Genomic DNA, 16,413 nt, shown 5'->3' with positions numbered 1-16,413 from the left:
CCAATAGGATTTCTGTTCATGAGGCCCAAAATCCCTGGCGGGGACCCTGCACGTCACCCTAAAACTCTTAACGTTTTCAGAGTCTGTTGTATTTTGGATCCTAATTTGTGCTGACGCTGCTTGTTGGTGTCATGGGTCACTATTTTACTCCCACCATGAAAGCGCAGGTGGAATGTCTCCATGACATTGTTTTTACAGGCTATCTGAACACGCAGATGCATATCTTACATTGGAAAAAAGCCAGAATGTTATTTTCAGAAGATAATGGACTTTTTTGTAACATGCCAGAATCACGAGAGAACTTTGTAAAGTGTTTTGTGATACCAGCTGGCAATTGCATGCGATCTGTGTGTGACACCTTCTTTGATGGAGTGAATTTTACATATTTAATCTTGGACATCATTCTACAAGTTTGTGAGTGCCCTGTTCAGTTTTTTTTCCCCTTTTGTATTGCTCTGCTCAGTGGAGCTGGTAGGCTTTATTCTTATTTTACTTTTTGTGCGATGTGTGTGGGTCTGTTCTGTAATGGACCGGTCATGCACCGTACACACAGACCTCTCCGCTGTTTTTCAGGCTGTCTGATCACACAGATGTTTTTCTTAGATTTTTCAGTTATATCAGTGACAGTACTTATAAGTATGCACAAAGCTGTGTTCATGATAAACATGCATGCACACTAAGGTTTCTCACAGTAGAAAGCAGCTGCTGTTTTTACCGTGACCGCATCAAAATTAAGTTATCACTTAAAAATGAGTTATCATAACATGTCATCACATTTATTTACATAAGTCTGACTTTGCAATTAATTTGTGGCTCTGTTCTTAACGTTAGCAGATACATTCTATTCAAGCGCGTACTGGGACATTTTCCTCAAAGTTACATAAACGCTGTTGGAAACGCTCGTAAATGGTATTTTGGTGTGATGTGTCCTTTAAAACACAGAAGATCTGAAATAATGCACTCTGCTATCCAGCACCAAAATCTCAGGATAAAAGTATGTTTCGGTACCTTGAAGAATTTCAATTTCCATTGTGCCATTTTCTTCATAAAAGCCTCTCTTTTCCCCGTCACAGGGGCTGCAGCATTGTTGTTAGCCTCCAATCTGGTCGATCCCGCGGCAGACAACGTTGATCAATGCCTCTGCCTCAAATTGGAGGTGATGATTGTAGAAAGTAAAGCTTGTTGAGGGTCAAATTAGTCCAGAATAAAGCATAATCCAGAGATGGAGAATTTACAAACTGTCATGCATGACATCGAATGACACGGAATTACAGAGCTGCAGCTGCATAAATCGGGCTAAAAATTAATTAAATAAATCCTAAATTGTAAGTTTATGTAAATTTGATAGCTTAACTGTTTTTATATTTATTTTGATAATACCTGATGTGTTGCTGTATGTAGTTAAATGATTTAAAAAATGTTGAAAACATTAAAGGTTCATTCAGTTTTCAGCGCAGCGCAGTTGGGCCCAATATAGCGTCATGTTCTGAGTTGACGCCACTCTCTCTATCAACTGGGTTGGAAAAAACCGGTAGTGTGCCCCCCCCTCCCTGGACAGACCGTTGATCACAGCGCCCTGCATGTTTTTCTGGCTGCTTCTCTTCAGCTAAATGGGCTGTGATCACCACCAAGACGAAACAAAAATGTAGAGATCATCCTCTGATCATCAGGCTTGCGTTTTGTCATGGTTTATGTTATTGGGATGTAAAAAGCCGAAGTTGTTTATGTGACATTTCCCCACAAAAATGGGTTTGCACGCGGCCAGATTCCCTCCAGGTCTTGTGCTAAAACATCGCGAGATGATGCAGCGGTATCATTATTCCGTTGTCTGGGGAGAACCCTGCAGTTTTATATGATTGAATAAACAGAAGATGGATGGATGGATAATGGATACATATTTTGATGGAAATCTGTTTAACAGACAGACTTTGCAACTGTGACTCTGCAAAGCCTTGCAGAGTCACAGCTGCAAGGCAAGGAGTTTCCAGCAGGAAGCCAAAACAAATGTAACTAAATAACAATATCATAAGAACAGCTAAACGTTTACAGAGCAACATTATGTTTCTGATTTAGCAACTGCTCGATGCTAATTTCTTCCTGCTTTTGTGGTCTCATGATTGTAATACACACAATAAAATATTATATTACCTCAAAGACATTGTAGCATTAAGGACTTAAGTCTGAATCATCAGATCAGACAAAAGCAGGATGTCTTCAAACCTGGATGAACTTCTTGGTAGATGACAACTGAGAGAAGCCACCAACAGTCTCAGAGGAGGCACACCCCCATACCAAGCCATGCACATAAAATACATGGTATCCAGAAAACAACCAGGGAGTGTGACTACGGCCAAGATATCCAGCCCGGTAAAAATGACATCCTTATCATCCTACAGATCATACAAGAATGAGTATTTTACTCATTCTTTTACTCATTGTTTTCTTTTTATTTCTGTCTGAGATGTGGCTGGATCCACATGCTGAATTAGATGATTTCTGTAAAGGATGCGGAATGGACTATGCTGCAGGAACAGATATTTCCCAGCTGGGTCTTCCCCGGGGCCTCTTCCCAGTCGGATGTGCCTGGAAGATGTTTTTAGGGAGACGATCAGGGAGCATCTTCGCCCAAACTACATCAACTGGCTCCTTTCAGTGTGAAGAAGTAGCGGGTCTACTCAGAGTCCTTCCTGGATAATTAGTTTCTCACCCTGTCCAGAAGTATAAGCCCAGATACCCAATAGAGGAATCTAATTTCACACGCTTGTATCTGCGATCTTATTCCTTCAGGTTTGAAGGAATAAGCTCATGACCATAGGTGAGGATATGAGCATAAATCAACTGGTAAATTGAGAGCCCCACCTTCCGACTTAGCTCCTTCTTTACCATGAAGGTCTGGAACAACATCCGTAAAATTTCAGCTGCCACTCCAATCTGTCTGTCAGTCTCCCTCAGTTCATGAGTGAGTTTATCCTCACTCATGAACACGACCCCGCAATACTCTCCCCTGACCCAGAGGGGACGATCCACCATTTTCCAACAGCGGACCATGGTCTCAGATTTGAAGGTGCTGATTCTCATCCCAGTCACTTTACACTCGGCCTTAAACCTGCTATGTGCACATCAGAGGTTATTGCCTGATGAAGCCAACAGAACACATCTACAAAAAGCAGAAATGTAACTCTGAGGTCACCAAAGTGGACACTCCTCAAGTCCCTGACTGCACCTTGAAATGCGGCCATGAACATCACAAACAGGAATGGTGACAAGGGGCAGCACGTTACAGTGAATCCGGTACCCATACTCCCTCAGCACCCCCCACAGGATACCCTGAGGGACCTGAGGATAAAATTTTTTCCAGGTCCACAAAACACATGTTGGTCATACTCTCAAGACCCCTCCAATATCCTTGCAAGGATAAAGACCTGGTCCACCATTCCATGACCAGGATGGAATCCGCACCGCCTGAATCTTTTTCTTTCCCCCCGTCTGCATATATAGTAATGGTAAATGCCACAATGGCATTTATGAACATTAATACACATATATGCAATTTATTCTTGCAAAACAGAAGGTATGTAGTGCGTGTGTGAACGTGGTGTGCGTATGTGACCCCCATCCGCCCTTCCCGATCAGCCTACAACATCCTACTCAAAGCCAACCGACAACTTCTATCAGGAAGGGCCGACCACCAAAACAACATGAAGACAGACAAGAATGAAAGACAAGTGGTGAAGGCAATAATGTTGAAGTGATGAGAAGTGAGACACCGAGGAGACAGGGCTCCATCCATACAACTTACCAGGACAAACACCACACATGAACAAGTAGTGACAGTAACAGTCTATTGTCTAATTAGTGAGCATCCATACCCTAATCTAGGACACCAGGGTCTTGAACCCCTTGAGAGCACCCAAAACCAAATTGTGGTGACGGCCGCAAACACACAACCATCCCATCCACACACAGAGACCCAGATAACAGCTAAATATCCGACCACTACTGTGGCTGGTGTGTTGGGCCAAGACAAAAGACAGAACCTTACCATATGACGTGGACCACTCCGGCACGGCAGAAGCCAAATGGCCAACTACACGCAATGGGTCCAGGATGCAGGGCCCCAAGAGAAAAGGGGCAGTGGAAGGGCACAGGGGCCAGGAAGGGCAGCCACCAGACCCACCGGGGCAGCACAACGAACCACCAGGTGAACGGCCCGGTGGCACTGGAACACCCCCCCCCCCCCCCCCCCCCCCCCAGGAAGCAACCCCATACCCAAGGGAAGCACACAGGGCACTGGCATGGGACCACCAAAGGGGGGGCACCAGAACCACACCACCCGGACCACGGGAGCCCCAAAGAAAGCAGCGAGCTGCGGCGATGGGGCAAAGGAGCCACTGCAACCAAACCCAAAGCGCGGGCAGGGACCACAAAGCCATATGAGGGCGGGGCCCGGCCCCCAGACAAGAGGTGAGACCCAATCCCCCAACACCCAAGACTCCCCCAGCGCAGCCAGCAGGACCTCTCCAAACTCTCTCCCCCCAGCCCCCACTCCACCCCCCCACCACCACCACCACAGACTCCACCTCAAACACCAAAGCCCAAGATTGGGAGACCACCCAAATGAAAGTGGGGCAACACCCCACCCCATGAAGACCATGGCCTGCACCCCCCAGCAGCCATCCACCCCCCAGTGCCAACACCTTTGCCCCACTGCAACCACCCATCCCCTCAATGGGTCGCGGGACCTTGGGCCTCACAAGCCCCAGAGTAGGCCCCCAAGACCACGGCGGAACTGGTGGGGCAGACCCCCCCCGCACCCCAGAGCCCCAAACATCCACAGCCACCTGGGGCTAACCCCACATGCCACACTCACCCTACCTACCAACCCCACCATAGTTGTTTTAGTTAATCAACACCCAGGGTCTTCAGTAACATTGGATGAATCTCATCCACCCATGGTGACTTGGCACCAAGGAATTTTTTCATGACCTCTTTCAATTCCACTAGGGTGATGTGTCCGAGTCTTCTATCCGTGCCCTCTGTCAAGGAGGCACGGATGGAAGACTCGGACAGGGTTGAGGAGATACTCAAAATGTTATTTCCATCACCTGACAATATCCTTAGTCAATTTAGTCCAGTCTTCCCCTGCTGAACACAGCTTTGGCTAAAAACTGCCTCCCTTTCCTGGGGCACCTGACAGTTTGCCAAAACCACTTTGAGGCTGACTGAAAGTCATTTTCTGTGGCCTTTCCAAACCCCGCCCATGCCCGAGTTTTTGTCTCAGCCAACACTGAGGAGTCCTTCTGGCCTGGTGATATCTCTCCGCCAATTCAGGAGACCTCTATGCCAGCCAAGCATGAAAGGCCTCCTTCTTCAGCCTGATGGTTTCCCTTACTGCTGGACAGTGGTGGGCACAGTTCTGCTAATCCGCTAACCGCTTATTATCAAAGCTAATGTTTTCATTATCAGATTATCTTTTCAGATAACTTTGAAAACCATCAGCGGACCAATTAGTTTCCAATAAATTTAGGCCCAATCATTTTTAAACTGCGAACATTTTTTGCAGGCATAGTGAATAAAGCTTAACAGTTAAAAACATTTGTGAAGTCTAAAATCAAAGACTTTAGTACCTAGCTGTTAAATGTTTTCAGCAGACAGCTCTATCCTCTGCAGACAGAGTTGAGCTGGTTATAGGAGAGAAAGGAAGAGACAGAGAGAGTAAAAAAATATAATTTCTCTTTACTCCATACTGACTCAGTGACATATCACGCAAGTCACCAACAGGCACACAGTTTTAACTTATGGTTAAAATTTTAACAAAACTAATTCCAGACAAGTTAACTGGCGTTTTATAAAGTGAAAATATCAGCTATATGTTTTAGTTTTAAAGTAATGCACTAATTTTGAAGGTTTTAGTGTTTGGGACACACATGCTGCAGTGCATTTGGGTAAAGGATAAATACATTGAGACACTCTTATCAGGCTGCACTTTAACCGTTGCACATGGACAACAGCATTAAACTCTTTGTATATTGTGCCTAAAACTCTGGTGAATATATTCTCTGGGTTTATAGACGTGGTTATTGAGTTTGTTTTATGTAAACATGCCAGAAAACAGATTATTTGGAATATTTGTTTTAGCAAGTTTTCAGGGTCTCTACTGCTATCTACTGGCCAGGCGGATGGCCAGTGTTTATGGCAATATTCACCCTATTGAGATATCCCATAATCCTTTGCACGCCAGAGAATTGCTGCAGCCTCTTATTAACGTGATGAAAAGCATAAAAATGTGCATTTTGGTTGTGTAATTTTCATTTGCAATTGTCATGTAGATTCTCTGTGCTGTTTAGACAGCGGCAACTGGCCAGTAGATGGTAGTAGAGACCCTGAAAACTTGCAAAACAAATATTCCAAATAATCTGTCTCTGCTGTGTTTAATCTGCGTGGAATTTAATGAATGCAAACTGAATTTCAGACATCTTATATATATATATTACTCTGGAACAAAGAGGACAAACAGTGTTGTAATTAAAGGACAATAAGCAGGACATTAAAGAGCAAACTTCACTTTCCCCCCAGAATGGAGAAACAACCCGAATCTGTATTGTGTTAATAGAAATTGTCTTTATTCCTCCTTCTCCTCAGTCACCAGGTCTCTTTTGCTGAGAGAAAGCTAATCTGACACAGAAGTGCTGGCTCACTGTTGTGTCAGTAGCTGCTGGTGTACTGAAATCAATACTGAAAGTTATCGGTTTAGCTTTTATCTGTAACTTCCGCTAAATTTTTTAGGGGTTTACCGGTTTAGCTTTATAAAAGATAACTTTTCAGTTAGCGGATTAACTGTTATTGAAGCTAACGTTTTGGTTAGCTGTGCCCACCACTGCTGCAGGAGTCCACCATCAGGTTCTTGAGTTGCTGCCACGAGAAGCACCGACCACCTTCTGGCCACAGCTCAAAACAGCCACCTCAGCAATGGTGGAATTGAATGTGGATGACTCTGTTTCCATGTCCCTGACCTCCCTCGGAATCTGGGATAAATCTCTTCAGAAGTACGAGTTGAAGGCTGTTCGGACAGGCTCTTCAATCAAATGTTTCCAGAAAACCCTCACAACAAATTTAGATCTAGGTGCGGTGGCTTCCTCCACCATCTGAGCATTCTCACTGCCAGGTCATGAACAGTTGACAGCTCCACCCCTTTCTTCAGGTCTCACTGACACAATTAAAAAATCCAGGGTTTCTGGTACCACCTGTACTTATTTGTGCTCGAACAAAATGTTTGTTATGGACAATCCATGACCAGCACAGAAGTCTAACAACAAATTACCACTTGGATTCAGATCAGGTGACCATTCCCCCCTGTCACTCCCATTCAGGTTTCTCCATTGCTGCCCACTGAAGTCCCACAGCAAAACTAAGGAGTCTCCAGCAGGAAGCTCAAAGTCTCCAAGAAGGCTGAACTGCTGTTTGTGCATATGCACAAACAACAATCAGATTCCTCTCTGTGACACAAAGTCGCACAGAGACAGCCCTCTCATCACCAGGGAAAACTCCAAAATAATGGCACTCAGTCAGTGACTTGTTGTGCGTATCCTCACAACCACCTGGTGCCTCTCACTCTGAACAACTCTGGAAAAAGAGAGGGTCCACAGCCCTTCTACAGGAGTATGGTTCCAGAGCCCATGCTGTGTGTGAAGGTGAACCCAACTATTTCCAGTTGGTGTCACTCAACCTCACACACAAGCTCAGACAATGGAGTGGAGTGGAGTGGACTCTTGGCAGTGCACCTGACCCTCTACAGACTCCATTCAGATGGTGAGCCCACATGTAAAAGAAACCCCCCGGCCTGCACCAGGAGGAGGCCCCGGTATCCCCGTTGTGGGAGAGGTGACTCCATCCCTACTTGTTGTTGAATGCATCATTAAATACCACACAAGGTAGTCCAGATTTTTTCAGGTTAAAGTAGAATATGAGTACTTAGCACAAATCCCTAATCTTATAAAAGCCTACAAAGGTATTGTAACTGAGGGTTGCAGTATCCCTCAGGGGAACCCCAAAACTACTTATCCATTGGACCCACACGTCAACTCCATATGAACTTGGGAACGAGATGTGGTGAAGAGTGTAAAGCACAAAAATATTATCTGCATTCACTGAAAAATGATACCTACTTCATATTTCTGTTGTCTGCCAATTGAAACATATTAGTGTCTCTCCAGCAGTCACCTGTGTTGTTTCAGAAATTGTTTGTTGCACATCCAGCTGAAGGCCCTTAATTGTAGCAGGTGCACCTGTACCCAAGACCAAAAGTGTGTCTGCTTTGGCATAGTAAATTCCAGTCTTTTTCTTCACTTTTGTGACAGGAAGTTACCGGGCAGTCGCAATGTCTATGCCCAGATGCACAATGAGAAAGAGCAGGAAATGACCAGCCCTGTGAACCACAGCGAGGACACTCAACACATCATCCAGGGTGAGGAGTTCATTGACGATGACCTGGACTCGCAGACACTAGGTAATGTTAGAGGTATTACATTGTTTTAAAAGGACTACTGGACACCACTGTTACTAAAATCAAAATTAATAGTAACAACAGCCCCCGCATACCAAAGTACTAGAGAACTTTGACTTTTTAATACCTATATCAGTATTACAAAAGCCTGTATGACTGTTTTATTTGTTATCCTAAATTTTTAAAAAGATCACCACCAATAAGCATTTCTTGACAAAACTGTCTTACATTCTAATACAAACAGCGGTGGCCTTGGTGGTCACCTAATGTACCCATTGGAAGTTAAAGAATGAGCTTTCATTTCAACCTATACAGTGGGGCCAAAAACTATTTAGTCAGCCCCTGAATTGTGCAAGTTCTCCTACTTAGAAAGCTGAGAGGTCTGTAAATCATCAGAGTACACTTCAACTATGAGAGACAAAAGAAAAAAAATTCAGGAAATCACATTGTAGGATTTTTTAAAGAATTTTATTTGTATATTATGGTGGAAAATAAGTATTTGGTCAATAACAAAAGTTCAACTCAGTACTTTGTAACATAATCTTTGTTGGCAATGACAGAGGTCAGATGTTTCCTGTAAGTCTTCACCAGGTTTACACACACTGTAGCTGGCATTTTGGCCCATTCCTCCATGCAGATCTCCTCTAGAGCAATGATGTTTTGGGGCTGTCGCTGAGCAACACAGACTTTCAACTTCCTCCACAAATTTTCTATGGGGTTGAGGCCTGGACACTGGCTAGGTCACTCCAGAACCTTGAAATGCTTTTTACGGAGCCACTCCGTTGCCCCAGCAGTGTGTTTGGGATCATTGTCATGCTGGAAGACCCAGCCACGTTGCATCTTCAATGCTGTCACTGATGGAAGGAGGTTTTGGCTTAAAATCTCATGATACATGGCCATGTTCATTCTTCCCTTAATACAGATCAGTCGCCTTGCCCCCTTTGCAGAAAAACAGCCCCAAAGCATGATGTTTCCACCCTCATGCGTCACAGTAGATATGGTGTTCTTGGGTTGCAACTCAGCATTTGTCTTCCTGCAAACATGACTAGTTGAGTTTCTACTAACAAGTTCTATTTTGGTTTCATCTGACCACATGATGTTCTCCCAATCCTCTTCTGGATCATCCATATGCTGTCTGGCAAACTTCAGATAGGCCTGGACATGTACTGGCTTAAGCTGGGGGACACGCTTGGCAATGCAGGATTTGAGTCCCTCTCTGCGTAGTGTGTAGCCTTTGTTACTTTGGTCCCAGCTCTCTGCAGGTCATTCATCAGGTCCCTCCGTGTAGTTTTTGGATTTTTGTTCACCGTTCTCATGATCATTTTGACCCCACAGAATGACATCTTGCATGGAGCCCCAGATTGAGGGAGATTATCAGTGGTCTTGTATGTCTTCCATTTTCTTACAGTTGCTCCCACAGTTCATTTATTCACACCAACCTGCTTGACTATTGTAGATTCACTCTTCCCAGCCTGGTGCACATCTACAATTTTCGTCCTGGTGTCCTTAGACAGCTCTTTGGTCTTGGCCATGGTGAGTGGGAGTCTGGAGTGTTTGAGGCTGTGGACAGGTGTCTTTTATACAGTTATAAAAGATGAGTTCCAACAGATGCCATTAATACAGGTAACAGGTGGAGGACAGAAGAGCTTTTTAAAGAAGTTACAGGTCTGTGAGAGCCAGAAATCTTGCTTGTTTGTGGGGTGACCAAATACTTATTTTCCACCATAATTTACAAATAAATTCTTTAAAAAAGCCTACAATGTGATTTCCTGGATTTTTTTTTTGCATTTTGTCTCTCATAATTTTCTGCTTGGGACTCCGACGAGGGCGGTCGCATCTCCTCCACTCTCCCTTAGCGTGTTTTGTCTGTGAGGCTGCTAGCCCTGCTCCTCTGGAAAATGGCAAAATGGATCTGATCTAGTGGTCTCTGAATGCAATTGATACTGTTTTTTCCACAAGACACTCGGGAGCAGAGTGGACCCGACCTGTCCTGCCGGGACACATGTGGCGGGTTTACGTGATGGACAGCTGGAGGTGGCAATCATGTGCCTGTAACTGTTGTCTGTGGAGGACATTGAAGATGTTTACTATTTGGAGCTGTGGTGACCGGATTTCTGCGGTGTGGAGTGGCCACAGCACTGGTCTACCAGAAAATTAAGAATGTGGAGCGGCATTAATCGGCCCGTCCAGGCTGCCCACATGATTGATTCGATTGGAAGGGCAGTGTCAGCTCAGTCGTGCGGCGTGTCAGCCGCACGTTGGAATCCATCTCGGGAGAATGGCTGCACTGGGAAAAACGCTTTGATCGTCTGTAAGACCACATCTCTCCTCTATTCAGAGGTATGGGAGCCACTCTGAAGTTTTCAGACTGTAGAATCTGCCAGGCATCTGTTAATCTGGATATTCTATTTTGTTTCCAAACACCAGCTGTCCTTCAAGGCCGCTGGGATAAAATCCTCCTCCCGAGGAAACACTCCTGATTAGCCTCGCTCCTCGTCTCCCCCCCCCCGGTTCTCCATCCCCCCTTCCTCCCTCCCTTCCCAGTCCTGAGATGTTGACTGTGGGACCTTGATACTCTGGTGGACTGATTCAGGACTGGGATCCCCCCCAGGATGGACAGATAAGGCCTGTCGATGGCGCCTCACGTGCCTTCCGGGCTGTCTGTCTGGACACTGGGTTACTCTCTGCCCCTCCCTCCCTGTGGCAGGCCTCGTCCTCTCTCAAGCTGGTCTTGCGGCGCGACTTACAGTTGCAGCGGCCTTCACCCACTGTACTCAATTCGGAATGACGGACTGCTTCAAGTTTAGTGCACATAAACAATGTCACAATGTATAGTGTTGTCTTTAATTTTGATGTGTGCCATTATTACGGTAAACAAGTAGTAATTGTGGATTAATTGCTGTATCTTGTCTGAGGTAATTGGAGTGTAAACATAACTGCCCTTTTTTGGGATCAGTAAAGTTGTCTGAAGTCTGAAGATAGTTGAAGTGTACCTATGATGAAAATTACAGTCCTCTCTCATCTTTCTAAGTAGGAGAACTTGCACAATAAGGGACTGACTAAATACTTTTTGGCCCCACTGTATACAACTTCAAATCCTAACAAAATTGCATAAATTTCTTTTGAAGCTGTAAGCAGGGATTAAAATGTTCCATCATTGCAGTGGATTTCTGCATATGTCAAAGCCCATATAGTGTGAAATCACTATATGTATTAATTTAGGCATGATCACTGCAATATGAACATGCACAATGAACAACACATCACTAAGACTATTTAAAACCAGTGAATAAGAAACACTATTTTATTTACATGTGCCATGATGTGTGCTCACATCTGACCTGGATGTAATGTTTTTACAATGAGTGGATTGAAAAGTCGGTACACTCTAAAACATGCTGCTGCGTTTAGTTATGTCCACTTGCTACCTCTCTTTAACATAAAGTTTTGGATGTTGAACTCAACTTTAGAAGTTGAGTTGAGTTGTAAAGTTACATAAATTAAATGTTCATGTTTTTGTGCAAACTGTGGTAGTAGGCCTCCTTCGGTGGTTGTCCACTATGGATACTGTGCCCTAAGAGTGTGTGGTAGTGCTTCTAGAACAGCATCGTCGGTGGCTGGTGAGACCAATGCGGGAGTGGCAGTCTCCGCCGCATAGAATGTAGATGCAGTTTGTCATGGAGGAGCCATCCTAGGTTTGTTGCTGCCTTTCCGATGCATCTGTTGATTTCTGCCTCTAAGGACAGGTTGTCGCTGATGGTGGAACCAAGACAGGTGTACTGGTGTACCACTTCAAGTTGTCGATGGTGATGACAGGTGGTGAGTCCAAATGTTGGCTCAGCATGTTTGACTTCTTCAGGCTGATGAGTAGACCAAAGTCTTTGCAGGCCTGGGAGAATGTGTCCATCAGACACTGTTGATGTTGTTGAGTGTGAGAGGTCCTGAGAGGTGTCATTGGCCAAGAGCATGTCCCTAATGGTGGTCTCAAAGGAAACTGTGCTATGTCATAGGAAATGGGGGAACTAGGAATTATTCAGTGATTTTACAATCTGGACAGTGATTACTGGTACTTTTTTATGAAGCTGGTGGAAAGAATGAAGATCAGGTTGCCTGAGGTTTTGCGGCAAAGCAGCCAAATACCACCATAGTTAGCAAGTCCCTTCGGCTGCTCCCTTGTTTGCACTTGGGATCGCCACAGCAAATCCAAGGTGGATCTGCATGTTGAATTGGCACAGGTTTTACGCCGGATGCCCTTCCTGACGCAACTCAACATTACATAGAGAAATGTGGCAGGGGTGGGATTTGAACCCGGAGCCTTCTGAACTGAAACCAAGCGCATTAACCACTTGGCCACCACCCCCTAAATACCACCATAGTGACCAAAATTTAGTGAATCGCAAAAAATACAGCAAGAAGTCACATGGAGCCTTAATTGTTTTTAGTAAGAGTGAAATTCATTGACTCTTTTTTTTTTTTTTTTTTTTATCTCATCTGGGCCCTGTCAACTCTGGGAAATAGAGAGGGAGACTTTTTTTTTTTGCCATAGACTTAACATGAATGTATAACCCACCCTTGAGCCCTGTAGAGCACCGTGCATTTTCTTATTTCTTTCTTATTAATAAGTTAATTCATCCTAATTAATTATTAAATCCTAAATAATGAATTAATTAATTGCACAGCATGTAAAACAGTAAAAAAAAAAAAAAAAAAAGTCCAGTAGCGCTAAGTGCCACTATTTGCAGCTTTTGAGTTAATCTTTTGTAGGTTTTAAGTCACTGGCCTTGCAATCTGAGTTGAGTTTGAATCAAAATCAGAATCGATTTTTATTAGCAAGTAAGTTCACACATACAAGGAATTTGATGTGGGGTTATTGTAGCAATAAGTAAAGAAAAGAAAAACACTTCTATAAGAAGTAAAAGAGTCAAACACACAAAACTATATTCACTGTTAAATAAATAAAATGCCATTATATTTTATTATTTGACAGTGAATACAGTAGAGTACAGGTGCAGCTAAGAAGAGCACACACAGTGTCACTGGCCGAGTCTGTTCTGCTTTCTGTTACAATCTTGTGGAGGAAGTTCTTTCACTTGAAGCATTTGAATGAGGGATGATCATGCACAGAAGACCCCGGAAAGCTGCTGCTGTCCTCCGGAACGTGCGCTCTTATCTGTCTGTTCAGTCCATGTCAGGACTGCGAGGGAGCGAATGGAGATAAGTGACGTCTGCCCGCCTGCCACCGCTGCTTTTAAAACACAATATGCAATATATTACATTTTTTTGTTTAAGTCATTGTAGTCACAATTAACCAGCTAGACGAATATCTCTGTTTTATAGACTCAGCATCCCCGCAGAAGGTCTTGATACTTTCTGCTGTTCGTCTGTCAGCGGTGCTTGCTCATTAACTTTGATATTAGGAGATTTTAAGTATGAATCTGGAGGTCAGGAGATAACTCCCCAAATCGGGAGACTCCCAGTGATATCGGGAGAGTTGACAGGTATTCAGTTCCACACCAGTTCAGAATTCAGTTCCACACCAATTAGGAAACTGAATGGAGGTGAAGTGATTCTGGACAACTGCTGCAGATGTCCTGAGGGAGACAGCTAGGTAACATCTGGAGAGAGTAAGGAAGAAAAGGAGACTTGGTGGTGGAATGAATTACTTAACCCACAAGGACACCAAAGTTTGTTCAAGTTGTTCCAAGTTGATATCAAATATAGTCGCCATGGTGTCCATCTTGAAACTCTAATATATAGCCATTTGTCAGCCATTTATGCAGAAATTGTGCTGACATTTGGTACATGAGTAGCAATCAGTAAGCCTAAAAACATATCCAACAAATTTTGTGAAATTTACAATTTTGACCTTGGTGTAACCCCTGAAATGTGATTACACCCACTTTTCTGGTTGTCACTTTAAACTTCTCAGAAACCACTGAACTAATAAAGCTGAAACTTGTGCATTTTTCTACCCATGAGGACACCAGCGTTTGTTCAAGGTGTTCGGATTTGATTTCAAATATGGCCCCCGTGGTGGCCATCTTGAAAATGCCACCTAGAGCCATTGGTCAGCAGTTTTTCCAAGATATTGAACAGTGTTTAAAGATATTTGGTACAAGGACAGAGAAAGGTGGGGTACAGCCTGGACAGGATGCTAGTCTATCACAGGGCTAAGAGTGAAATTGTTTTGTTTATTGTTTTTGCATTTCTAAAACTCTGCTGTATATATATGCGTTGTAATTGGAGTCAAAGTCAAAGTGAACTTTATTGTCAATCAAGCCATGCAACAGTACATTACACAGAAGACTGAAACCATGTTTCCCCAGACTCCAAATGTGCAGTAACAGAGGCTAAATTAGACATACAACTAAATATAGACTGGACATGAGACATCACTAGGACATAAAATGCAAATAATATCAATAACAGAACAACAATCAACACGACATATAGACAACAGTGAGCATGCATTTCCAAGGCTGTCATAGTGTTTCAGAATGTAGTTAGATGAGGTATGTTACTGGAGTGCAATAGTATCGAGTACAACAATATAGGTGCAGTGTGGCAAAGGTGCAGAGTGCAGAGTAGCAGCATGGAGGTGAATAGTTTGTAAGCTTTTTTTTTTTTTTTTGTGCAAACAAATGTGCATAAAGTAGTTTGGTCTGTAGTGTGTGTGTGTGTGTGTGTGTGTGTGTGTGTGTGTGTGTGTGTGTGTGTGTGTGTGTTGGGGGGGGTGGGGGTTATGCTCTTGCTTTTGGGAGTGAGTTTAGCAGTCTGATGGCCTGTGGGGAAAAAGCTGTTGCTGAGCCTGGTGGTCCTGCAGCGCGTACTGCTGTAGCGCTTGCCAGAGGGTAAACAGTTCGTTTGAGGGGTGGGTAGGGTCTTTGATGATGTTGATGGCTCTTCTGTGGCAGTGGGATGGGTACAGGTCCTTTATGGATGGTTGAGCTGACTTTGTGATCTTCTCTGCTGTTCTCACCACTCTCTGTAGTGCTTTCTGGTCAGCAACATGGCACCTGCCATACCAGACTGAGAGACTGCTGGTGAGGATGGTGAGTGGTGGTGAGTGCTGAAGTGGGGGAGACTGGTTCTCCTCATCCTGCGTAGGAAGTGGAGGCATTGCTATGCTTTCTTGACAAGGGAGGTGGTGTTGGTTGTCCATGTCAGGTCATCGATGTGCACCCCCAGGAACTTGGTGCTTTTCACTGATTCCACAGCACTGCCATTGATGGTGAGAGGTGTGTGAGGCTTGTGATTCTTCCTGAAGTTCGCCATTATTTCCTTTGTTTTGTTGACATTGAGGTGCAGGTTGTTGATGTCACACCAGTTGATGAGATGGTGTACCTCCTCTCTGTGGGCTGAGTCGTCATCATTGCTGATGAGGCCTTGTTGTGCCGTCTGCAAACTTGATGATGTGCTTTGAGTTGTGTCTGGCACAACTCAACTGGTTCACCCTGATTGCTCAGGGTGCTCATCAGGGTGAACAGCAGAGGGCTCAACACACATCCCTGAGGGACCCCTGTGTTCATGATGGTTGTCTGTGAGGAGTTTTTGCCAACTCTTACTGTCTGTGGTCTGTTGGTGATAAGTCAGTAAGGCCAGTTGCAGAGTGGGGTGCTGATGCCTATAGCACTCAGTTGTTCACCAGGTGTTGTGGGATGACTGTGTTGAAGGCAGAGCTGAAATCGATGAATAGCATCCGCACATAGCTGTCTTTATTCTCCAGATGAGCCAGACTGAGGTGAAGTGCTGCTGCTATGGCGTCATCAGTGGAGCGCTTGGGACGGTACGCAAACTGGAATGGGTCAAGAGTGGCAGGTAGGCTGGATGCTATGTGAGCCTTGACCAGCCTTTCAAAGCACTTCATCACAATGGGCGTGAGTGCTATGGGCCGGTAGTCATTCAGGGTT

At 44.4% G+C, this 16,413-nt stretch overlaps 1 protein-coding gene across 1 annotated transcript in view; it reads left to right on the top strand.

Moving 5' to 3' along the window:
• The window catches only part of sorcs2 (sortilin-related VPS10 domain containing receptor 2), a gene marked incomplete at its 5' end in the record, with an annotated part of 485,537 nt that overhangs the window by 447,853 nt on the left and 21,271 nt on the right, over positions 1–16,413 (top strand). The window contains one exon of the mRNA XM_034165018.1: positions 8,358–8,506. Coding sequence (XP_034020909.1) covers positions 8,358–8,506 — 149 coding nt within the window. The remainder of the gene's footprint in view (positions 1–8,357; positions 8,507–16,413) is intronic.

Source organism: Thalassophryne amazonica, chromosome 23 (genome assembly GCF_902500255.1).
Source record: "Thalassophryne amazonica chromosome 23, fThaAma1.1, whole genome shotgun sequence".
NCBI classification, from domain to species: domain Eukaryota; kingdom Metazoa; phylum Chordata; class Actinopteri; order Batrachoidiformes; family Batrachoididae; genus Thalassophryne; species Thalassophryne amazonica.
Note: the sequence above shows the minus strand (reverse complement) of the source record. Positions and strands in the feature narration are given on the sequence as shown.